The following is a 25,920-nucleotide window of genomic DNA, read 5'->3' as shown; positions in this document are numbered from 1 at the left end:
AATAATGAATGTAAGACACTCAAAGTTCTCAAATCCCAACCATAGTGTATTTTCCGAATTTTTCATAATACTGCCATAATAGGCAGCTATCAGCCCTTATCCTTTGATAGACCTTAAAAAATATTATAATCGAGTCCCAATACAAAACTTTCAAGCCAGGTCACAAATTAATTACCTTAGCTTGAAATTACCTTCTGTCATAAAATAAAAAAAAAATTCAAGCCACCAACTACACTACACTCTTAGTCCGTTTCTCCACCGAAATCTAATTTAGGACATTGTCAATTGCAGAAAAATTTTCCTGGAATTGGGAATTCTGAAGCTCTCAATTTGGTGGTAATTTACTATATATTTTTCCTTCTTCTAATCGCAGTCTTACCATTTGATCATTTTTTTCGCTAAATCAATTTAGTTTTGCTTGGGAGAGTTCTCCTTGGCTTTGTTTCCAATGGCTCTGTGGTGTTCTTTAGTTTTCTACTGTTGCTGCCACAGTGCTACCCTTCACTTCATTCTGCATTAAGAATTTCACTTTTGGTACTCTTGTTGAATTCCGTCTGCCATTTTCTTGGTGTTGCTGCACAAGCTTGGTAAAATGGTTTATTGCTTGTTTATTTGGTTTATCTTCTGGCATTTTTTTCTTCTTGCTTTGGAGTTCCAGGCTTTGGGTTTTCTCCGGTTGGTTTCTGTTCTCTCTTGATGAATACAATTCAATTTCATTATTTAAAAGAGAGGTGGGGAAGGCTCCTGATTTTGTTGCAGCAATCTGCAATTGATGGATTCTTTCTTTATTGGGAATCTACAGCAAAGTTATATGATCAATAATGAATAGATTTATTTTGATGTGAGAACTGGGATTCAGTGGTACAGATGTACGCTCCCTTTTTTTCCCCCAGAAGATTAAGATTGATGGTCCATGTGGATGTTGCCATAAAAAAAAAATGTTTTTTAACTTATGATTTATCATTTAATTTTAGATGCCCTAATATCTGTGATCAAAGTACCCTTCTTAGTAAGTGGTAAAGTTTTTGCTAATTTAATTCGAATCTGCTTGATTTAGAGTGATCTACAGTTTGTTTTAATTCACACAAAACTTTAAATGATCTGTAAAATTAAAGATTTAATAGAAAGTCAATTTGACAATTTTATTTTTTCACATTCGATCTTTCCTCATCACCACCAAATATCATTGCCATTTGATGTCCCATGAATATCAAAAATGAAATTTTAAAGGCATTGGTGGTAGTAATAAGGCAAGATTTTCATGGATGATCACAGACAAATAAAAAAAAAAAAGTTAAAAATTCAGTTGACAAAATTAAACAAAATTACAACTCCTGACAATTTGAATAAAATTATTAAAATTAAACATTTTGAATAAAATTAAAAATCTTTAAAATATTTGATATTTTTTAGATATTATAATACACACAAGAATTTAAGGCTCATACAATCGCATATATAAAATATAAATAAAAGAAGAAAAGTAATACGATAGCAAAGCCGACGTTAATGGATAAGACACTAGAGAAAATTCCTTTATAATGAAAAAGAACATGTTACAATTACTTGACAATTTCTAAACTTTAATCCCAATAAATTTATCAAAATTTTCATACTTTATCGAAATAAACAAAATTTACAATATTTACGCTAGTTTGTATCGCGAAGGCATTCAACTTGCAAACTGATATAAATTTAATATGAAATTATTTCTATATATCGACTTAATAGATGTATAGCTCAAATAAAGGCAAATCAAAATGACTTGTAGACTGACTTGTTTATCACCTTTACTATTGGACAAATATTATACTTACAATGACATGTCAATTTTTTTTTTTTCCTTTTCAAAAGTAAAAACGTAATAATAAAAAAGAAATATGCCCATTAAAAAGAGTTCATTGGAATATATAATAATGAAAAGCTCCTCCTTGGGATGTTCTCTGTGGTTGGGATCAAATCAAACCATGGTACTGATTTACTTGATCGAGTTCCTATAAGTCCTGGTAACATACTTTCATTGCCTTGCAGAATTTAGATTAGAACTTTTTAATTTATTTCTACTTAAATTAAGATATAGAACTTGATAAATATCCATTATATTTTTATTATGCACAAGTTTTTCATATTTATTCAATAGAGTTTTCTTCTTTATAAAGTTATATTTACTTTATTTTATTCTTAAATTTTGAATTGAATCTTGTGTTATTTTAAGATCTTGAATTACATTTTTTTTTTATTTTCAAGAGTTTGATTATGTGTCGATACTTTTTCGTGCTATACGCTTAGTAAAAAAAAAAGTCATGAGTATCTAACTCAATTGGAAGCTTAAAGGAACGAGGCATAAATTTTTTTAAGTAATTATACATGGTTAAGCTGCCAGAATAGAGTGTGTAGATGGACCCATTTTCAAATTTTGCATAGATGTCTATAATGGAAGATAGCTACACGTCAAAAGAAAAGAATAATAGAAAATGAAAAGAAACTATCACTTAATTTAGGAACTGAAACATTACGATCGTTATCATTTGATTTTTTTTTATAAATAAATATTTTCCATTCAATATGAAATTCAAAAAATAAAAATAACTTATTCATTATCATTTGATTTTCGTGATAACGGTCAAAATTTAGGGATGATAGGTAAAAATTACCCCTTTTCCTCACTCTTGGATTCTCCTTTAGAATAGCTTAAATGGAACACTGATAGATACATTTTTGCAACAACGACAGATCTATTTTCGGTAAATTGGGGAAGGTAAACATGAAAGAGAAGAAGTGATAGCTAGATTGTGACTCAGAAAATATTTTTGAGATCATTTTTTCATAATTGGAATCAGTGGTCAGGACAAGAATCGATAACCAACAACTAATATTGTTTCTATTTTTCATCATGTAATCTTCTCTTTTGTGAATAAAGAACAGTTTCATTATTAAAAGGGGGAGGCTCTTTATTTTGTGGAATTTTTCTTTATTGGGAATCTAGAGAAAAGTTTGTATGATGAATGATGAATAGAGTTAATTTGACGTGAGAGTTGGGAATCTAGAGAAAATAGTACCCTGAACTATTTTCTGTCAGATTGTTACTTGAAGTTAGCATTCTATTAATGGCTTAAAGGAAATGTAATGATGTAAAAGTTCAAAGGTATTATTTTGATGACGATTAATATTTTGTCCATTAAGTGATATGATAAAGTGATAAATCATTTTTTGCATTTCTAAAATTATTTCTAAAAAAATATCACTGAATTGAAAAAGAGTGGAGGTGAATAAATGAGTTAGAGGCAATAGTTCATAAGGTATGATAATTGGATTTATTTGAGTTTGGATCAACCATTGCTAAAAAGGTTGAAGATAACCAATTAATTAACTGGCTCTTGATCCTTATAAACATTTTAGGATTCCTTTCTCTTTTAGATGAGAGACTCTTGTCAACAATTACATGCAACTCTTTGAAATCCAAAAAAAATTTATCTAAACCTTTAAATATGTAATGGTTTTTAATTGATTAAATTGTTGAGATTCAAGCTCATATATTATAATTTTAAAAAAAATTTCGATACCACTCATGATTTATAACTCATCAGTAGACAATAATACTTGGTCTGATTCTCTAAATGGAAAAAGACGTTTGCATGAAATAAAAAGAAAAAGTGAGGGAACCATTGGAATCTTGCTTTGGCTTTATTGCCGTGAAACACAACTAGCATACCAACAGTGGACAACCATGCATGTATTTCATTACGTCAACAATTTCTTGCTTTCCTCTATTGCTATATAAAGGGGACATCGCTATGAGAAGGAGAAACCATAAGCACTTCAAATCATATAATACCACCAATATGATTACTAAACACTCTCTTCTATTAGGGATTCTAGCAGTCTTGCTGATAAGGTTGTTGGCTTTTGCTGAGCCAGCAACAATATTATTAGATGAAGAACACGATGTCCCAAGAAATTTTAGCCCTAGCTATTTTCCTGAAGACTTCACTTTTGGAGTATCCACTTCTGCTTACCAGGTATTAATTACCTGCTTCAGTAGTGGCCTAATAAAGAAATAATGAAGTCTTCAAGTTAGAGTGTGATGTGGCCCAACCGCAAGTGCACGGGTCGTACAAGTAATATAGAAAAGATATCGTTCCCACGAGGAGTTGTGTTAATAAATGAATTTTTGATATAAAAAGTTGACTAAATTGAACTATTTTTGAAATTAAAGCAATGAATTAATGGGTATTGGAGTATGAAATCTATATGTGCAAAATCAATAATCAATTCAACTATGTAATGATTTAACTAAATTTGCATCAAATTAAAATAAAGCAAATTCAAATATGGCAATATTCAAAATGGCAAGTAATTAAATTCGATTAGAAATTAACAATGATAAAAAAGGCGATTCCGGAGTTCGGGATTTCATATTCAAGCTATTTCGGGATTTTAAATTGGTTATCCAATCTTGTGGAACTTACGGGTTTTAAGGAGATTAATTCTTAAATCTTTTGAATACCCTTTCGAGTGGGACAAAGAGTGCCTTAATCAATCTAATCCTACTTTCGTGGACTTAGAGTTAATTAAGACCCATTAAGTTCTTTAATTAATCTGTGAATCCTCTTAATCCTTAGTCTATTTCTAGATCTAAGTTAATTAAGTCCAATTTCTTGATTATCTATCACAAGGCCTTCTCCTTTCGGTGCCTCAACCATGGATTAAAAACATAACTTAATGGGATTCTACACTAAGCATGTCATTAAGCACACAAGAAATGAATAAAACTCATTAAGACCACAAAATATGGATTACCCAATCAAAATCCACAAAATATCCCAAACATTACATCCCTTACTCCAGAATCAAAAGTAAAACTACTCACTACCCATAATATTTACAAGATATTCTGAGTTTATATGGAAATAAAACTTTAATCTGATGCGTCCCAACCGCAAGCGCACGGGTCGTACAAGTAGTATAGAAAAATATCGATCCCACGAGGAGTTGTGTTAATGATTGAATTTTTGATATAAAAGTTGACTAAATTGAAGTATTTATGAAATTAAAATAATGAATTAATGGGTAATGGAGTATGAAATCTAAATGTGCAAATTTAATATTCTATTCAACAATGTATTAATTAAACTAAGATTTGCATCAAATTGAAATAAGCAAGTTCAAATATGGCAATATTTAAAATGGCAAATGATTAAATTCGATTAACAATGGTAAAAAGGCGATTCCGGAGTTCGGGATTTCATATTCAAGCTATTTTGGGATTTTCCCTAGCTAGCCCAATCCATGAAATTTATGGGTTTAAAGGAGATTAATTATAAAATCCTTTGAAAACTCTTTCGAGTGAGACAAAGAGTGCCTTAATTAACTTAATCCTACTTTCGTGGAGTTAAAATTAACCAAGACCCATTAGGTTCTTTAATCAATCTATTAAAACCCTCTTAACCCTTAGTCTATTTCTAGATCTAAGTTAATTAAGTCCAATTTCTTGATTAACTATCACTTGGTTTTCTCCTTTCGGTGCTTCAACCAAGGATTAAGAACATAACTTAATGGGGCCCTTCATTAAGCATGTGAATAAGCACACAAGAAATGGATTAAACCTCATAAATTCATTAAATTGGGACTAACCCAGTTCAAATCCACAAAAATAACTAAAATATTACATCCCTTACTCCAGAATCAAAAGTAAACTACTCACTATCCATAATGCTTACAAGATATGATGAGTTTAAATGGAAATAAAGCTTTAATCTAAGCTAAGAAGTAAGAAATTAAACACTAGAAATGTAGAAAAATGTAAAGGAAGGAAGAAATCTGCAAATCTTGGTTAAAAATGGTGTGGAAGGTGAAGATGGCTCTTCAAATTCTGCTCAGCCCCTCTCCTTTTCTTCTTTGCTCCTTGTCCCCCTTCTAAAATGAGAAAATGGGACTATTTATAGCATTTTTCTGACATGGAGCCCTAAAATGGTATGTTCTAGGAGGAATTATTTGAGGGAATCTCCTGCCAGCTCATTAATGAACTCTTCATGGGATCAGATAAGTGGATCGCATAAGTTATGCAGTCCCTTATGCGCTACCGGTTCTGGGCCACTTATGCAAAATCGCATGACTTGGTGCATAGGTTATGCACAATTCTCGTGAAGGTGCATAAGGGAGGCGGAATGTGCATAAGCTATGCTGTCTCCTTATGCACACTTCGGCTGGTTCTGGAACAGTGATCTTTCTCCTTATGCAAATCTGCATAGCTTATGCGGCAAGTTATGCACAATTTGGTCAATGCATATTTCAGCTTGAAAACTTGTTTTTGACATCTTTGGCTGTAGAAGACACTCCTCAATGGCAAAATTCTCTTCAGTCCTTCAAAAACACCATTTTTCCTACAAAACAAAGTAAAAATTACAAATTAATCCAAAATCGACAATTATGAAAAACTAACTAATTAACTAATGAAATTAGCTAAAAATGACTAATAATCAAATAAAATGGCTATGAAATTAAACCTCAATGATTATGCAAAATGTATGCATCAAATACCCCCAAACTCAAGCTTTTGCTTGTCCTCAAGCAAACTTTAAAATGTAATGCAAAATTTTTAGGGGTGCCTTATCCAAAGAGCTATGAAAATTACCTATTAAAGTAACTAAACACACCTTCAGCCATACCAGCAATCCATATACCCATCCTTCAAAATGCAAAGAATCTAATGCTTATCCAAGCTTTCACCGCTTAGCCATCAAGTCAATTATCATTCAAAATCCCCAAACCAACAAATCAAAAGAGATAGTCATGCTCAAAAAGAATTCTAGGACAATTGATAACCAAAGTATCTCAACATGGAATGATAGAATTGAATGAATAGATGAATAGTTTTCCAATCCCATAGGCAAATTCTCTACTCCTATCTCCACTAATGTAGCAAGTACTATCAAGAGATCAAAGGTCTTTTTAGGGATGTAATGAGGCCATGGGGTTTAAAATGAGGCTAAGAAGAAAGATGGGTAAAAAGTATTCAAAGCATGAGAATATTTTCAATTTTTAAACATAAGGTACACTTCTTATTTTATTATAATTTTTTCTTTTTCTTCTTTTTTTCTTTTTTTTTTGTATATATGGAGGAGAGAAGTACACAATGAGAATTGTCAAGTGCTAGCATAGTTTACAAAACACATAAAAATGGAGGGACATTTTGATACTTTAGACTTGTATTTTGCATTTTCTTTTGATGATTGTCCCTAAAAATGCCACCCCCAAACTCATTTCTTTTAATACTTTGGGTGGATTTCTTTCATTTTGAATGGCAATAGTGAAAAGCACATATAGTAGCACTTGTACAAGATGACAAGCACTTCTTCTCCCTTTTATTGTATATTTTTTTCTTTTTTTTTATTTTTCTTTTTATTTTTTTTAGAAAGTGTACCTAACATTCAATATTATTCTCATGAAAAGGGTTGGAGTGTTTGGTTCATTGGCTAGGTAGCAATAAGGATTTCAAGAAAAATTAGGGATAAAAAGGCTCAAAGGGGTTTTCAAAGGTCAATTTTAATTAGGAAAAAGGGCCAAAGGTTTAAAATGAGAAGGTTTAAATCAAAGAATGCCTAATCATCTCTCTTTTCAAGTACAAGCTGGTATTTCGCCTTGAAAGGTTTAGAAAATTTGTTCTAGGATTGGTGAGACATCATTTGACTACCTTATATCCAATAACTCCCTCTAAACACTTCCATCTCCAAATGACTAGTTGGGTGGCTTTTTGGCTAAGAAGATATAGGCAAGGGATAACACTTCAAAACTTTGCACCTCTTAGGAAACTTTCAATCCACAAACCCAACTAAAGGTAAGTCAAATCACTCTCATAGGCAACTTTTCAATACTCAAGGGATTTGGCAAAAGAATTTAATGCATGATGCATGATTCCTAAAAATGAGCAATGCATTAACTAAATGGAAGAAGTCTATTTGTGTGCAAAGTGTATAATTTCTAAGTGATGTATAATGTGTGTGTAAATGTGTTATGTATATGTATGTATGGATGTATATGTAAAATATTTACAATATATGTAAATGAAATGGGATGAGATGTTCCTATACTCAAAATGTAAAAAAAAAAAAAAATGAAGCAAAAATCAAAATGAATGTGCACCCCCAAACTCAAAATTAGACATTGTCCTCAATGTCTCAAGTAGTGCATTATCAAAATTCAAAGTAAAGAGAAATTACCAGGAATTGTGAAATTTAAGAGCAAAAGGAAAGAGTTACAGTATAGAGCAGATGAGAATTCAAGGAATAATAGTGATGCATAAGAGGTCAGAGTTATGCAGAGTAAAGTGCTACCCAAAACATGTGCATAAGTAGGGTGCATAAGCCGTATGGCTCGCATGAGTGGCAATAAGGGTTGCATAGGCTATGTAAAATATTTGCAAAAATTTTTTTTTTTTTTTTTTTTTTTTGGTCATGCGGAAGTGCATAAGTTATGCACTCTCCTTATGCAAGTCTCAGCAGGTTTTAACTTTTCCAGAACATGTGCATAAGTAGGGTGCATAAGCCGTGCGGTTCTGCATGAGTGGCAATAAGGGTTGCATTTTTTTTTTTTTTTTTTTTTTGGTCATGCGGAAGTGCATAAGTTATGCACTCTCCTTATGCACTCTTCGGTGGGTTTTGAAATTCAGAGTCTTTGGTTATGCAGAAGTGCATAAGCTATGCACATTGCTTATGCAGGTCTCGGCAACTTTTGGAATTTTCTGATTTCTGGTCATGCACAAGTGCATAGGTTATGCACTCTGCTTATGCACCCCTCGGCAGAATTGGAAATTCAGAGTTTTTGGTTATGCAGAAGTGCATAGGCTATGCACTCTGCTTATGCACCCCTCGGCAGGTTTGAATTTTTGGAGTTTCTGGTCATGCAGAAGTGCATAGGCTATGCACTCTGCTTATGCAGACTTCGGCAGAGAGAGAAAATGCAGAATTTTTGGTTATGCAGAAGTGCATAAGTTATGCACTCACCTTATGCAAGTTTTGACAGATATGAAATTTGACAAAATGAGGTTATGCAGAGTTGCATAAGCTATGCACCCTCCTTATGCACTTGCAATAAAGGTGAAAAAATGGCAAGAATTATGGTTATGCAGGATTGCATAAGCTATGCAGTTGCTTATGCACAATTTAACAAGATCAAGAATGCAATAGAACATGGATTGCAAGTGTGAAAAATACCCTAGAATGAGGAAATATAATTCCATGAAGCATAAACCATGAGAATTTTTCACCAAAAACACATCAATATATACAAAGTTCATCAAAAATGCATCACACAAGCATGTAAAAATGGATCCTACATAAAAGACCTTTGAGAACTATGCCATTTTAAGACAAATTCTGCAAATCAACATTTAGCACATAAAACTCCATAAAATTTGCATGAAGTTGCATCTAACCACAAATGATGAAATGAAGTCTCCAAGTTTTGCCAAGAAAATGCAGCATTTTTACCTTGAATCCTACAACCCAAAGAAGCTCAAAACTGCAAAAATGACTCACTTACCACCATATTAAGATTAAAATCACACATACTTAAAAGTCTCACACCCAACCTCACCAAAAACACAAGCCATCTGCTGCAAACACCCTCTTTGCTGCAGAATTTCTTCTTCCTCTCTGCATAAACCAGATTGCAGCTCAAGGACAGAATCTATCTGCTGCAGACTTTTCCTTTTCTGCAGATTGCATTTTTCCTCTGCAATAACCAGATTGCAGCTCCCAATAGTTCACCAGCCTTTCTTCATTGATATACATCTACAAGGGACAAGATTTAATAATGTCAAAAATTGAATTTGAGGAAATTTAAGATAAAAACAAAATTAATGAAAATGAAAGTAAATCAACAAAAGCAAAATAAAAGGACTTGGGATGCCTCCCAAGAGCGCTAATTTATAGTCCTTAGCTAGACTCTTTTCATGTTTCATGGTGGCTGAAATTGGAATTTGTTGCCTCTGTTTCCAATAGGTGCTTCAATGAATCTATACTTCATTTTCTTTCCATCATATGAGAAGATCCTTGTTGCTTTGTCTAAAAATCCGACCATTTCTTTCTTGACAACCTTTGGTGCATCTTTTCTTTGAGAGATGGTTGCTTTACTTCACTTTTCTCCATTTGCTCAACTTGAAAGATTGGTGCCATAGGACAAGGTGGATTACTATTCAAATCTTGTGCAAATGCAGCCTCTTTTGGATTTTCATCATTGATACTCCCTTCATGGATAAGACAACTTTCAAGAGAAGCCTTCGGATAGCTCTTTCTAAAGTGCTCTTTTACTAACTCATCAACTATATCAATTCTCAAACAAGAGTCTACATCTTCATGTTGCTTCTTCTTATCATTGCCAATATTGAAGACTAACTGATCCTCTCCGATTCTAAGAGTAAGCTTTTCACCTTTCACGTCAATCAAAGCACCAGCTGTAGCCAGGAAAGGCCTCCCAAAATGATTGGCATATGAGAATCCTCTTCCATGTCCAAAATGACAAAGTCAATGGGATGTAAAATTTTCCTACCTTCATTGGTATATTTTCCTAGATCCCTTCTGGATATTTAATTGATCTGTCTGCCAACTGAAGAGAAATGTGGGTTGGCTTAAGATCTCCCATGTTAAGCTTCTCATAGATGGAGAGGGGCATAAGGCTTACACTAGCCCCTAAATCACATAAAGCTTTTATAGAACATGATTCCCCAATATGGCATGGAATTGAAAAACTCCCTGGATCCTTGAGCTTTGGAGGAAGTTTCCTTTGGAGGATAGCACTGCATTCCTCAGTTAAGGCTCTAGTCTCATAATCTTCAAGTCTTCTTTTGTTTGAGAGAATTTCTTTCAAAAACTTAGCATAAGAAGGCATTTGGGAAAGAGCATCGATAAAAGGCACATTTATATATAGCTTCTTCAAAACCTCTAAGAACTTCCCAAATTGCTTATCAAGCTTGGCTTTTTGAAATCTCTGTGGAAAGGGAAGCTGTGGCTTGTAAGGCTCTGGAGGTATATATTTCTCTTCTTTCTCTCCAACCTCCTCTTTACCTTTTCTTGCACTCCCTTTTTCACTCTTTTGTTTTTCATCTCCCTCAAAATCTTCCTCATTTTCTCTCTTTTCAACTTTTTCACTCTTCTCATTATGCACTATTTTACCACTCCTCAGTGTGATGGCATGACATTGCTCCCTTGGATTTTCTGTTTGACTAGGAAGTTTCCCCATAGAATTGGTACTTGATGAGCATGCTTGTTGTGCAATCTGATTTTCCAACATCCTATTGTGTGTTTGCATTTGTTCCAGCCTTGCTTTCATCTCTCTCAACTCTTCATCACGCTTAATTTGATTAGCAAGAATTTGTTGTAATAAAGCCTCTGTGGTGGAACTTTGTTCTTGCTGTCTTGGTAAAGGTGCAGTATTTGCATTCTTTTGCTGAAAACTAGGTGGTGGTTGCCTAGGTTGTTGGTATTGATGCTCTTGTTGTTGTGATGAAAAGTTCCGAGTTGAAGCTTGATTTTGCTGATTCTCCCATGAAAAATTGGGATGATTCCTCCAAGCATATGAAGGATAATCTACTCCACAGCTCATTGTTCCTTCTGCATAAGTAACTTGTTGAGAACTTCCAGAGCATGATGATGAACTGATTAGCATACTTAAATCCTCCATTTTCTTAGCAAGGACATTAGTGAGTGCATCAAATTTGGCATTGATCATGTTGAATGGATCAAGCTCATACATTCCAAAGAACTTGCCTTTTTGAGTTGGAGTTGACCCTCTTGGACTACTCCATAGATGACTATTCTTTGCTATTTTCTCTAATAACTCATAAGCTTCATCTTCATGCTTAATGATGAATTCCCCTCAGTTTGAGCATCAATGATTCCTCTGATAGCAGGAGTGACATTTGTGTAAAAATTCTGGTTTATCATCCATTTAGGAATGGCATGATGTGGACATTGTCTCTCCAACTCCTTCCATCTCATCCATGACTCATAAAGAGTCTCATCTTCTCTTGGTCTAAAAGCAATCATTTGATTCATCAACTATTGAGTTTTCAGTGGAAAGTATTGGGCAAGAAATGCATCGTGAGTCGCTCCCAATTTGTAATTGAGTTGTGAGGTAAAGAATCAAGCCAATCCAATGCTCTATCTTTCAAAGAGAATGGAAACAATTTTAGCCTTCTTTGCATCATCGGATACTCCAGTTGTTTTTGCATGTCACAAATCATAGCAAACTTCTTCAGATGTGTGTGTGGATTTTCAGAAGGATGACCCCCAAATTGAGAATTCTGAATCATTTGAAGGACTCCAAAATCCATCTTGTAACTATTTGCATCAATCCTTGGTCTTGCTATGCTCTCTCTCAAGTCATCAAAACGTGGAAAAGCATGATCCATCATACTTCCCCTAGGCACGTTAGCATTAACAACTTCTTCACCATGGGCTGCATTTTCATTATTTTGATCATTTCCAGCATTACCAACACCAATTCTAATTCTTTCATCAGCCATGTCTGCTTCTAATTCAGTTTCTATCAAGGCTTCTTTTCTTTTTCTGGTTTCTTTCTTGTTGGCCTTACAAAATTTCTCAATTTCAGGGTTGAATAATAAGGATGTATCACTTGTGCTTCTAGCTCTTCTCATAAAAGATTAAGAGTACCTGAAAAAGAACAAACAAACACAAAATGAAAAGATAACAGAGATAAAACTAAAAAACAACTAAAATAATCAAGAATTCAATCTTAAGCAAACAACTCCCCGGCAACGGCGCCAAAAACTTGATGCGTCCCAACCGCAAGCGCGCAGTCGTACAAGTAGTATAGAAAAATATCGATCCCACGAGGAGTTGTGTTAATGATTGAATTTTTGATATAAAAGTTGACTAAATTGAAGTATTTATGAAATTAAAATAATGAATTAATGGGTAATGGAGTATGAAATCTAAATGTGCAAATTTAATATTCTATTCAACAATGTATTAATTAAACTAAGATTTGCATCAAATTGAAATAAGCAAGTTCAAATATGGCAATATTTAAAATGGCAAATGATTAAATTCGATTAACAATGGTAAAAGCGATTAGGAGTTCGGATTTCATATTCAAGCTATTTTGGGATTTTCCCTAGCTAGCCCAATCCATGAAATTTATGGGTTTAAAGGAGATTAATTATAAAATCCTTTGAAAACTCTTTCGAGTGAGACAAAGAGTGCCTTAATTAACTTAATCCTACTTTCGTGGAGTTAAAATTAACCAAGACCCATTAGGTTCTTTAATCAATCTATTAAAACCCTCTTAACCCTTAGTCTATTTCTAGATCTAAGTTAATTAAGTCCAATTTCTTGATTAACTATCACTTGGTTTCTCCTTTCGGTGCTTCAACCAAGGATTAAGAACATAACTTAATGGGGCCCTTCATTAAGCATGTGAATAAGCACACAAGAAATGGATTAAACCTCATAAATTCATTAAATTGGGACTAACCCAGTTCAAATCCACAAAAATAACTAAAATATTACATCCCTTACTCCAGAATCAAAAGTAAACTACTCACTATCCATAATGCTTACAAGATATGATGAGTTTAAATGGAAATAAAGCTTTAATCTAAGCTAAGAAGTAAGAAATTAAACACTAGAAATGTAGAAAAATGTAAAGGAAGGAAGAAATCTGCAAATCTTAGTTAAAAAATGGTGTGGAAGGTGAAGATGGCTCTTCAAATTCTGCTCAGCCCCTCTCCTTTTCTTCTTTGCTCCTTGTCTCCCTCTAAAATGAGAAAATGGGACTATTTATAGCATTTTTCTGACATGGAGCCCTAAAATGGTATGTTCTAGGAGGAATTATTTGAGGGAATCTCCTGCCAGCTCATTAATGAACTCTTCATGGGACTGCATAAGTGGACTGCATAAGTTATGCAGTCCCTTATCTGATTTTAGCAGTTACAGGCCACTTATGCAAAACTGCATGACTTGGTGCATAGGTTATGCACAATTCTGTGAAGGTGCATAAGGGAGGCGGGAATGTGCATAAGCTATGCTGTCTCCTTATGCACACTTCAACTGGTTCTGGAACAGTGATCTTTCTCCTTATGCAAATCTGCATAGCTTATGCGGCAAGTTATGCACAATTTGGTCAATGCATATTTCAGCTTGAAAACTTGTTTTTTGACATCTTTGGCTGTAGAAGACACTCCTCAATGGCAAAATTCTCTTCAGTCCTTCAAAAACACCATTTTTCCTACAAAACAAAGTAAAAATTACAAATTAATCCAAAATCGACAATTATGAAAAACTAACTAATTAACTAATGAAATTAGCTAAAAAAGACTAATAATCAAATAAAATGGCTATGAAATTAAACCTCAATGATTATGCAAAATGTATGCATCATAATCTAAGCTAAGAAATAAAAAGCTCAACACTAGAAATGTAGGAAAAATGTAAGGAAGGAAAGAAATCTCCAAATCTGGTTGGAAATGGTGTGGAAAATGATTGTGTCTCTTCAGCTGCTCCTGCTCCTTTTTCTCCTCTTCTTGTCTCCCTTTCTAAAATGGGAAATGGGGCTATTTATAGCATTTTCTGACATGGAGCCCTAAAATGGTGTGTTTGAGGAGGGATTTTCTAAGGGAATCTTCTGCCAGCTCATTAATGAACTCTTTGTGGGACTGCATAAGTGGACTGCATAAGTCATGCAGTCCCTTATGCAGTTTTCGGCTGGTTTCTGGTTCACTTATGCGAAACTGCATGACTTGGCGCATAGGTTATGCACAATTCCGTGAAAGTGCATAAGGGAGGCGTGAATCTGCATAAGCTATGCACTCTCCTTATGCACAATTCGGCAGGTGTTGGAACAGTGTTTCTTCTCCTCATGCGGATCTGCATAGCTTATGCGGCAAGTTATGCACAATTTTGTCAATGCATATTTCAACTTGAAAACTTGTTCTTGACATCTTTGGCTGTAGAAGTCACTCCTCAATGGCAAAATTTCTTTTCAGTCCTTCAAAAACACCATTTTTCCTACAAAACAAAGTAAAAATTACAAATTAATCCAAAATTGACAATTATGAAAAACTAACTAAATAACTAATGAAATTAGCTAAAAGTGACTAAAAATCAAATAAAATGGCTATGAAATTAAACCTAAATTACTATGCAAAATGTATGCATCAGAGTGGAAGTTCTTTATGTTCTTATTTTTCTGAAACAATGAAGAAAAACAGCTAATAATGAACAAGTAGATTCTGAGTGTTTATTAACAAACCATCCAGGCTTATGCATACAAAATATTAGTAGTATATATAGTGTTTAAATCCTTGTTTGTGGCATTCAGGTTGAAGGTGAAGCAAATAAGAAGGGCAGAGGACCTAGCGTGTGGGACATATTTGCCCGTGAGTCTTCAGGTAAGTATATGTTTATATGTTGACTATTTACATATATTATCTCCCTGCAAATTATTAAATATTTCTATGAAATTTTGCAGAGAGGATAAAGGATCAGAGCAATGGAGATGTTGCAGTTGATTTCTATAATCGCTATGCCATACGATAATTACATTTTTTTTTTTCTTGTTTCCTCACAAAATCCTTGTTCACTTTCAAGAAAAAAAAAACTAAACAATACTTTTGAAATTGCAGGAAGATATTCAATTAATGAAAGATATAGGTGTAAATGCTTTCAGATTCTCCATTTCATGGTCTAGAATAATACCTAGTAAGTACATTACCAATTTTTGAATTTGCTCCACTACACATTTATAATTAATTATCTACTTCTTTTTTTTTTCTTTTCATTTTAAAATTAATATTCAGGTGGAAGAGTACGAGATGGAGTGAATGAGGAAGGGATAGAATTTTACAACAAGCTTATCAATGAAACTAAATCAAAGGGTGATAATTGTCTCTTTCCCTTGAAGGATTCGAATAGAAATTGTCCGCCTTCAATATTTAGAAAATGTGAACAAAAATATATAATGATAACATTATAATAATAAAGGTCAATCTCCCTATTAAAGGTTTCTTTTTTCCTGTTAAAATTGAAAAATACCAAATGTTCGTTGGAAAATTTGAACAACTAGTGATGCTGCTAACCACCTTACATTGTCAAATATTTTATTGAATTCAATAGAATATTTGATTAAATTATATTGCATTATGCCCTATCAAATGTATTAGAACACACACTTCTAATTTATTGTATTTGCAAAATTAGGTTTGGAGCCTTTCGTAACAATTTTTCATTGGGATACTCCTCAAGCCCTAGAAGACAAGTATGGTGGCTTTTTAAGCCGTTGTATTGTGTAAGTATGCAAGCTTATGCTACATTTCTAAAATAGTAAAGGTTGAAGCCTGGATATCTATCTATTTCTTTGAATTATAATATTCTCATCTCTAGCTTATTACAACTAATAAAATATTTTATTAAACAATCATATAAAATATAGAGATGATTTTCGTGACTTTGCGGATCTATGCTTCCAAAAATTTGGTGATCGAGTGAAGCATTGGATGACATTAAATGAACCATGGGCTGTTACCGGGTTCGGCTATGACTTGGGCATCCATGCTCCTGGCCGATGCTCATCTTGGGTGAATATTCAATGCTCTGCGGGAAACTCAGCCACAGAACCTTACATAGTTGCTCATCATTTGCTCCTTTCTCATGCGGCAGCTGTCCAAGTATACAGAGAAAAATACCAGGTACACACACACACACATATATAAATATATATTACTCTTTCAAATAGAAACATATGTACATCTGAACTTATTTTTATTGATTGTGTAGGCAGAACAAAAGGGCGAAATTGGGATAACACTCTTTACTTTTTGGTTTGAACCTTTCTCCAATGGTATAGCTGATAGAGAAGCAGCTAAAACAGCCCTTGATTTTATGTTTGGATTGTGAGTATTTCTTTCAAATTAATTAAGCTTTTTTATAGGAATAAATTATGCTCACAAGCGTTTAATTAATAATATACAAAAATTTTCTATCTTTTTCAGGTTTATGCATCCTATGACCTATGGCCACTACCCAAGAAGTGTGCAAACTTTAGTTGGAAATAAATTGCAAAAATTTACTTGCAGAGAATCTCAGTTGCTTAAAGGATCATATGATTTTGTTGGGTTGCAATACTACACTTCATATTATGCAAAAGCAAATGCCACTGTTAATCCATATTATATTAGATATAGAACTGAACATCGTGTTACTGAAACTCGTAAGTTTACTTATGTAAAAATATGATACTTTTTTTCAATAAGCAAATATGACACATTGATAGCGAGAAGGAAAAAAAATGGTTATGTATAAAAAAAAAAATCCAATTTAACTTCAATATAGCTTATCACCACATGTTGTATATGCTTGTTAATAAGGATTTTCTTTAGCCCATAATAACACGCTAATTTTCTTTTTATTACAGCTTACGGTGAAGATGGTAAACCCATTGGTCCACAGGTTAGTGCCCAAGAAAATGAATTGATAAAAATATAATGGATAGAATTATACATTTGTGGATTGTATCAATGACATAGAGATAAATCATGCAGGCATACTCTCCTTGGTTTTATATTTATCCGAAAGGTATTCGACATCTTTTAAACTATACTAAAGATACATACAACAATCCAGTAATTTACATCACTGAGAATGGTAAGTCATTTATGCCTTTCTCATGTCGAAATGGAAAGTACTTAATTATAGATATATTTACATCTAATTTCTTTTTCTATACTATTAGGGGTTGACGAGTACAACAATGAAACGCTAAGCAGGCAGGAGGGGACTCTAGATGACCACAGGATTCAATATTATAAAACCCATCTTTGGAATGTACTTGGATCCATCAAGTGAGTAAAATCTCCAAGATAATTATCTACAAGTTTTCGATAATCATTTGCCTAATGATGATTGGTTTTGGCAGGGAGTACAATGTTAATGTCAAAGGTTACTTTGCTTGGTCATTTATGGATAACTACGAATGGAATATTGGTTATACTTCCAGATTTGTTTTGTACTACGTGGACTACAAAGATAACATGAAAAGACACCCCAAGAACTCAGCTTCTTGGTTTGCATCTTTCCTCGATAATAGGCGAGAATGGATTCTTCCGATTAGTTCGAACGTGACCAAGATTTCTTCAAGGGCTAGCAAATACATATAGCTAGCATGTGCCTTGTAGAGGTGCTGCATTTGTGTGACTTTTGTGTGTCTTGCTACTAAATAACATCACTGGACTACTGCTCAACTCCAGTGACTTGATTTGGTGCCCGGCTGCCGTTTATTTGGTGTTTCTGCTCCTTGATGGCCTTTGGATTCTGCTTAAGCTTCAGTTCTTTTTTCAGTTGTTGATTTTAATTGCTTTAGTTGCTGTGTGTTGTTTGGGTATTGCTTTTGGTTTTTCGAAATGTTGGTTTTCTTAATGCTTTGCGCTTTCCTCTTGTACTAGTCCATGGTCTGTTTTGCCTTTTTGTTTGGGCTGCAATCGCTGGTCTTGGTTTAGTTGGATTTGCTCATACTAAGTTTTTTCTGGTTTGATTTTAAAAAAATTTTGTTTCCTTTTAAATAATTAAAAAAAAAAACCAATTACTTGTTTTGTATTAAAATTAATTATGGTGATCGTGTGTCCTCTATAAAATTAAAGGTTTCATTTGACTGGAATTGAAAGTAAAGTAGAAAAAATATTTCATGGATTTTAGTCCTTTCCTAACTGCAACTAAATTCAGGCATTTTAATTATAGAATTCGCTTTTTTTGATAAGCTAATTAGAATTCGCTTTTCTTGTGTCATATATTTAAGCTACAAAACAACGGTAGCATATGAATTCTGCAGAAATTTGTGGACTGCGGTTTTTTTTTTTTTAATCAAGAAATAACTTTATTAATATGAAAAGGATACAATTTGGTATAGCAAATTTGATGTTTCTGATGAGCGTAAAAGTGAAGATATTCTGCTCGATTTCTTGAAATCCCATTCCATAAGATTTTGAAAACAGACTCTATACTGATCTCATGATTAACAACTCCTCAGGGAGAAGAGGAAACCGTAAGATATGAAGGAAATAAATCGAAAGAAGAATTTGCAAAACCCAGCAGGAGAAACGAGCTGACACTATCAGAATGAATTTCATATTGAATAGCACCACCATAAACTTGGGCAGCTCTCCACAAGGAATTTTTATTTAGTGGAACTGTTGTACATACAATGGTTTAATCATAATAGTTGATCATTTTGGATCCATATGAGACCCACCATAATCACATATATTAATTTCATTGAATATTTTTTCCTCAATGGGAGGAGTTCATAGGCCATCTAATAGGATATGCTTATCCATGGTTTTATCAAGTTGTTAAACCAAACTTGATTTGTACCAATCTGTTGTAACTGTGTCACGTATATAAAACCTTACACAATATGCTAATGATAAGACAATTTCCAGTCTATTCTGTATCAGAACACTAAGAGATTTAAACACCCAGAATTTCTTTTATTTTTTTTATTTTTTTAAGATAGATATGAAAAAAAAAATCCATTACAAATAGAGTATAAAAGAGAAGTATAATGTAAAATATTATATTTTTGCATAAATGAAATTAACCACCCATAAAAAAAATAATATAAAGGATTTAATATTGATAGAGCAAGTAGATTAGCTAATAGATAGGTTGTGCACTCCATTAATAGAAATAAAAGACTACAAAAATTCAAAATCTGCTGATATCAACAATAAGAAATCTGATGATATATTTCAAAATTTTATTTCAAACTGATATACATATGAGAGTTAAAGAAGAAAAAAAAACTAATAGAAAAGAAAGGAAAAGGTTTCCCACCGATGAAAATTCTCAAAATTTTAAAGCTAAAAGTCGATTCTTGTTTATCAATCAAAATGGCACTAAATTTCTCTTATCACAATTCATTGAATTAAAACATTCATCTCTTGCAGGAAATATAATAACGATGTGATTTACATTAATACTAGCGGAATACCCGCGCGCGCGTGTATATATATATATTAATTTTTAATTAAAAAGATTTTAATATTACTATTTAAAATATTACAATTCTAAAATGTTAATAATAAATTTTAATTAAATAAGTTAACAATTATTCTTAAATCAATAAACTTAATAGCCATAAGTTTTTTTTTAATGGCCATAAATTATTCTTCATATATAATAATAATAATAATAAAATCATTTTAAAATAATAAAAATAAAATAAAATTAAAGTAAATTAAAATTTATTAAATGCATAAAAGGAAGAGAAAAAATTTTTAAACATTAATTTTTATTAAAAATAAATATAAGTCTTGATTTTGACCGCAATTGACCTTTTAAATTAAAAATCAGGAACATAATAGTGTGTAATAATTATATTTAGTAATTATATTACATCTTTTAAAAAATACATAAAATATTTAATATTGACTTTTCTCTTCTAAAAATTAAAAATTAATGGATAGGCATTACCTTTAATAATTCGACATGTTTAAAAAAAAATTAATCATTAACTTCTCATAAAAATTTAAATATGCTTGATTGTAATTCAGAGCATATATTTTAAAGGAAATTAAACTTTTAGTTGTAGTAATAATTGGATAATCATTATAATATTAGTTGTATTTTAAAATTAAATGTCTTGAGTTGTCAAATTATTAACAATTAAATACTAAATTTAATTACAGTAAATGTGTTCAAAAATATTTCACTTTCCTTTTAAAAAACTGCCATTGACTTTTAAAATTAAAAAGTATGAAACTTGTAATGAATGACAATTATATTTAGTAATCAATACTTCTATTATTTAAATTTGTAATATCAAAATAATTAAGAATCATATTTAAAAATAAAATTATATAATAATTATATATTATAATTGTTTAAGAAATATAGAAAATTTGTTATTAATAAATTTAATTAAAAATTGCTACTTGCTATAAATGTAATAAATTTAACATCTTATCTCTTCTTTATTTTTTTTATAAAATCTGAACAACCTCTTCATCAGAAAGCAAACATGGAATATACATAAATTAGCATATGTGTGTTCACTGAGTATAATTAATAAATTAATATGATTAACTCTTAATTTTTTCTATTTCTAATTAAATTAAGCTTTTCTAAATATTTGTAATAATAATAATAATAATAATAATAATAATAGCTACTTATTATAATATTCAAATATAATAATTATATAATTTGTAATTTACATATACATAATTAGGAATTTAATAACTTAATTAAAAATATTTATGAAATATAAATAAAATTTAATGTTGACTTTTCATTTTAAAAAAAATTAAAGATATTTAAATTTACAAGTTATATAATAATTATATATTTGAACTCTTTAGAAAAATGCAGAAAAGATTAGGACTCCAAGGCAGAATCTTTTTTGTAGTTACCATTATTTCTTATTCTCTTTCATTTATTAGTGTTTTGCTTTAAAATGACAATCCCCCTTGTGATTCTTTCTGGATTCTTACTTCTTCTGCTACTCTTTATGGTAATTTTGCTATGTTTTTTTTTCATTTGGCTTGGTTACACTCAGTTCTATATTCTGTTTCTTGTTGGGATTGTTGATTTTCTACTTAAATTCTCTAAAAAGAAAAATATTTCAAGTTTATTTTCAAAGAATATGAAAAATCTTCCTTACTAAGAAGAATAGAATATTATTCTCTTAATTTCTTGTACTCAAGAAATTGAATTTTGATATTGATAAAAAAGAAAATATATGTATTTAAGCATATTGAAGATTCTTTTTATGTGTTTTTAGGCAGTAAAAAGTTAAATTTGAATTATAATTTAAAAATTAAATAAGGGAAAAAAATTACTATCAATAAAATTAACAAATAAGATAAGGAAAAAAAATTGCTAGCAATAAATTTAATTTAATATAATTGGCATATGTGGAAAAGAGAAAATATTGCTAGTAATAAATTCAATTTAATATTGCTAGCAATAAATTCAATTTAATATTACCACTTGGTATTGTCACTTAGCATAGGAGAAAATTTGACTACTTTAAATAGTATCACGTGATATAAATATAATTATTTTAGAATCCTATGTGGCAGCACAAGGAAAAAACATATCTGCTTTATATATAGATACAGATTAAATTTGGATTATAACTTAAAAATAAAATAGAAATTATATATTACAATTATATAGGATATTAAATTAAAATTAAAGATTAAAATTATGAAAAATTAATATTCTATAAATACTATATGAAATTTAATAAATATCAATTTAATAAATTGAATAAATTTAACAAATTCATTTAATATAATAGACATATATGGGAAGGGAAAAAATTACTAGCAATAAATTCAATTTAATATTGCTATTTGACATAAATGTAATAATGTTGGAATCCTATGTGGCAACGTAGGAGAAAACTTGATTACTTTAAATATTACCACGTGGTATAAATATAATAGTTTTATAATCGTACGTGACAGCACCAGAGAAACACCATTATGCTTTATATATATATATAGGAGAAAACTTTATTACTTTAAATATTACCACGTGGTATAAATTGTAGACCCTTATTTTGTGATGAGTATGTGCATTGAGGCCGTGGGAAACCCAATGATGAAAAATTGTATGACTGTAAGATATAATTGAAGGCATGGAGCTGAATTATTAATTCCGTGGTATGATCTTGAAAAAATAAAAATAATAATAAAGTTTTGGGGAAATTAATTTAATTAAATTTAAATAAAATTTTATTTTGTTTAAATTTAATATGGATAGTTCTTAAATAGATCTAATTAAGTTTAATTGGACTCCATGGGCCTAAGAAAGCCTAGTTAGAAATTTTAAATGGGACCCATTTAATTATTTTCTAAAAATTAAAATAATAAAATATCTCTCTCCTCCTTGGCCCCACTCTCTTCCTCACTCCCTATTGGTGTCACCCCCTTTCCCTCTCTTTCTATTGGTTGGAACACCTCACCCATATTCTAGTCTCATCCAAATTCATCAATCCTAGTTATTTAAGTTATCTGAACTTTATCACACTAGGACTCCAAACCCTACCACACCTCTTCCTCACTCCCTATTAGTGCCTTCCATTTTTTCCTGTCTTCCTATTGGTTGAAACACCTCATCCATATCCCAGTCTTATTCGAATTCTGCAATCGTAGTTGTTTAAGTCATCTAAACTTTATCACCCTAAAACTCCAAACCCTATCACACCTCTCTCCCAAAACCCTATAAACACCCTACTAGAGAAGGGAAGAGAGGATGATAGGAGGAAAGAGGAAGAGAAAATTCAGAGCTATAAGAAATTTAGAGATATTCAAGACTTTTTGAGTTCTTCCTTATTTTTTTCTTTTCTTCAAGAAGATTTTCAGACAAGATTTATGGAAGGTCAGTTTTTATTGTTTTCTTTTCAAGATCTATGCCACATAATATTTTGATTCTATGCTCTTTGTCTTCAATTTATTTTATATGTTCATATGGATCATGTAATCATGTTTAATTTGAGGGGATACACAACTCTGCACATGTTTAGTTTCTGTCTCTCATATTTTTATTATTTTTCTTTATTTTCTGAATCTATAATGTTAGAAGAGAGAATACAAGTAATGAAAGAAAGGATTGTATATTTGTCTGTGTCTCATTTACAGAGATATTACATCTATTTATACATGAGAATATGAACTAATTTGGACAAGAATAATAATCGCTATAATTATGCTATACAAATCTCCTATAATTATGCTAATTGCTGTAATTATGCTACACAAATCTCCTATAATCATGCTAATTGCTGTAATTATGCTAACACCCCCCCCCCCTCAAACTCAAGGTGGTAGCACAGGTGCCAACTTGAGTTTGCTTAAGAGATCTGGCGGCGGGAGGATGCGTTTTGGTGAATATATCGGTTTGGTGTGGAGGAGACAGGAATCAAACATATGGTGCCATGAGCAACATGATGACGTACAAAATGACAATCAATTTCGATGTGTTTGGTACACTCATGAAATACATCATTATGAGAAATCTGTATGGCACTTCTATTATCGCAATGAAGCATTGTGGCAGAAGAATGAGTGACACCCAAATCAGTTAATAACCACCGTAACCAAAGTAATTCAGATGTAGCATCAGCAAGAGCACGATATTCAGATTCTGTGCTAGAACGTGCAACAACAGTTTGCTTTTTGCTACGCCAAGAGATAAGAGAATTACCCAAGAAGAAACAATAACCAGTTGTAGAGCGACGATCTGTCAGATCACCAGCCCAATCAGCATCAGAGTAGCCAGATAATACTAGGGAGGAGGTAGCAGAAAAGTGCAAACCATGAAAAAGAGTGCCTTTGATATAACGAAGGATTCGAAGTACTGCAGAGAAATGAGTTGAGCGAGGAGCAGACATAAACTGGCTGACCAGATGAACAGCATAGGAAATATCAGGTCGAGTAACTGTGAGATAAACAAGACTCCCGACAAGCTGTCGATATAAAGTAGGATCATCAAGAGGAGTGCCATCAAGAGGTGTGAGTTTGCAATTGAGCTCCAATGGGGTTGATACTGTTTTGCTATCAGTGATGCCTGCTCGAGAAAGTAAGTCGGATGCATACTTGGCTTGAGATAGATAATAGCCATCAGAATTTTGAGAAACTTCAAGACCCAAAAAATAGCTGAGAGAACCCAGGTCTTTCATTTCAAAATGTTGATTGAGATAATGTTGTAACTCTAAAATACCAGATGAATCATCTCCTGTTATTATCATATCATCAACATAAAGCAACAGAAGAACAATACCACTTTGTCGATTCGGTGAGTGAATAATGCGTAATCATGTGGACTAGAGAGAAAACCAAGTTGAGCAAGAGTGGAACTAAATTTGGCAAACCAGGCCCTGGGAGCTTGTTTTAATCCATATAAGGCTCGCCGAAATTTGCAAACCTTATGAGGAGAATGATAACCAGGAGGAGGATGCATATAAACCTCTTCTGCTAAATCACCATGAAGAAAAGCATTTTTAACATCCATCTGGAAAAGTTTCCATTTACGAACTGCAGCAATAGCTAAGAGACTGCGAATAGATGTTAATCGGGCCACTGGAGCAAAAGTTTCTTCATAGTCGATACCATACTCTTGAGTGTACCCTTTGGCTACTAAGCGAGCTTTGTAGCGTTCAATAGTTCCATCAGAACGGGTCTTGATTTTGTAAATCCATTTGCAACCAATAGGGATCTTGTTTGGTGGAAGATCAACTAAATCCCAAGTATGAGTTTTCTCTAAAGCACGAAGTTAAATCGGTCATAGCTTGTCGCCAAAGAGGGTCGATGCCTTGCCTCACGATAAGAACGAGGCTCATGAAGGGTTGCAATAGTAGAGTAACAGTGAAAATCAGAAAGATAATGAGGAGTTTCTCTTACACGGGTAGAACGACGAAGAGTAGTGCTAGGAGGAGATGCAGGTGCAGGTACTGGATCAACAATTGGTGCCGATTCAACAGGGGCAGGTGTAGTTGGGCTAATATTGAGCACATCACAATCACCTGGATCAGGACTTGGAAACAGCTCTTTGGAGGAGTCAGTGAAAAATAGAGAGTCAGTATTGACAGAGTGATGAAATTTGGAAAGAGAAGAGAACATAGTATTTTCCCAAAAGGTAACATGACGAGAGATGCGTAACTTATTAGAAACAGGATCCCAACAACGATACCCTTTGTGTTCAATGCCATAACCAAGAAAACAACATAGACGAGCACGGGGTTCTAATTTGGTATGTTCATGAGGTTGTAAAAGAACAAAAGAAACACATCCAAAAGGTTTAAGGATGGAATAGTCAGGAGGTTGTCCAAACAACTTTTCAAAAGGAGATAAATTATGAAGAACCAAGGTAGGAAGACGATTAATAATATAAACAGCATGAA

The 25,920-nt window shown here is 32.3% G+C and overlaps 1 protein-coding gene and 1 pseudogene across 1 annotated transcript; one reads left to right on the top strand and one right to left on the bottom strand.

Annotated features, from left to right (window-relative positions):
- LOC131172486 (putative disease resistance protein RGA3) overlaps positions 1-25,920 on the bottom strand; it is a 99,251-nt pseudogene that overhangs the window by 37,439 nt on the left and 35,892 nt on the right.
- LOC131172488 (beta-glucosidase 12-like) lies at positions 15,650-18,510 on the top strand. The gene is made up of 10 exons (XM_058133302.1): positions 15,650-15,719; positions 15,818-15,895; positions 16,218-16,305; positions 16,450-16,705; positions 16,794-16,909; positions 17,009-17,226; positions 17,431-17,465; positions 17,558-17,660; positions 17,749-17,857; positions 17,932-18,510. Exons 1-10 carry the CDS (start codon positions 15,659-15,661, stop codon positions 18,170-18,172), a joined length of 1,305 nt encoding a protein of 434 aa, XP_057989285.1. The 5' UTR covers positions 15,650-15,658; the 3' UTR covers positions 18,173-18,510.

Source organism: Hevea brasiliensis, chromosome 14, assembly GCF_030052815.1.
Source record: "Hevea brasiliensis isolate MT/VB/25A 57/8 chromosome 14, ASM3005281v1, whole genome shotgun sequence".
Taxonomy (NCBI): Eukaryota; Viridiplantae; Streptophyta; class Magnoliopsida; order Malpighiales; family Euphorbiaceae; genus Hevea; species Hevea brasiliensis.
Note: the sequence above shows the minus strand (reverse complement) of the source record. Positions and strands in the feature narration are given on the sequence as shown.

Bases quoted from the DNA above. Each gene is read 5' to 3' on its own strand.
- LOC131172488 (XM_058133302.1), top strand. From the start codon at position 15,659: ATGAAAGATATAGGTGTAAATGCTTTCAGATTCTCCATTTCATGGTCT. The intron at 15,720-15,817 runs GTAAGTACATTA...ATTAATATTCAG, and splicing joins ATGGTCTAGAATAATACCTA to GTGGAAGAGTACGAGATGGA. The intron at 16,706-16,793 runs GTACACACACAC...TTGATTGTGTAG, and splicing joins TATACAGAGAAAAATACCAG to GCAGAACAAAAGGGCGAAAT.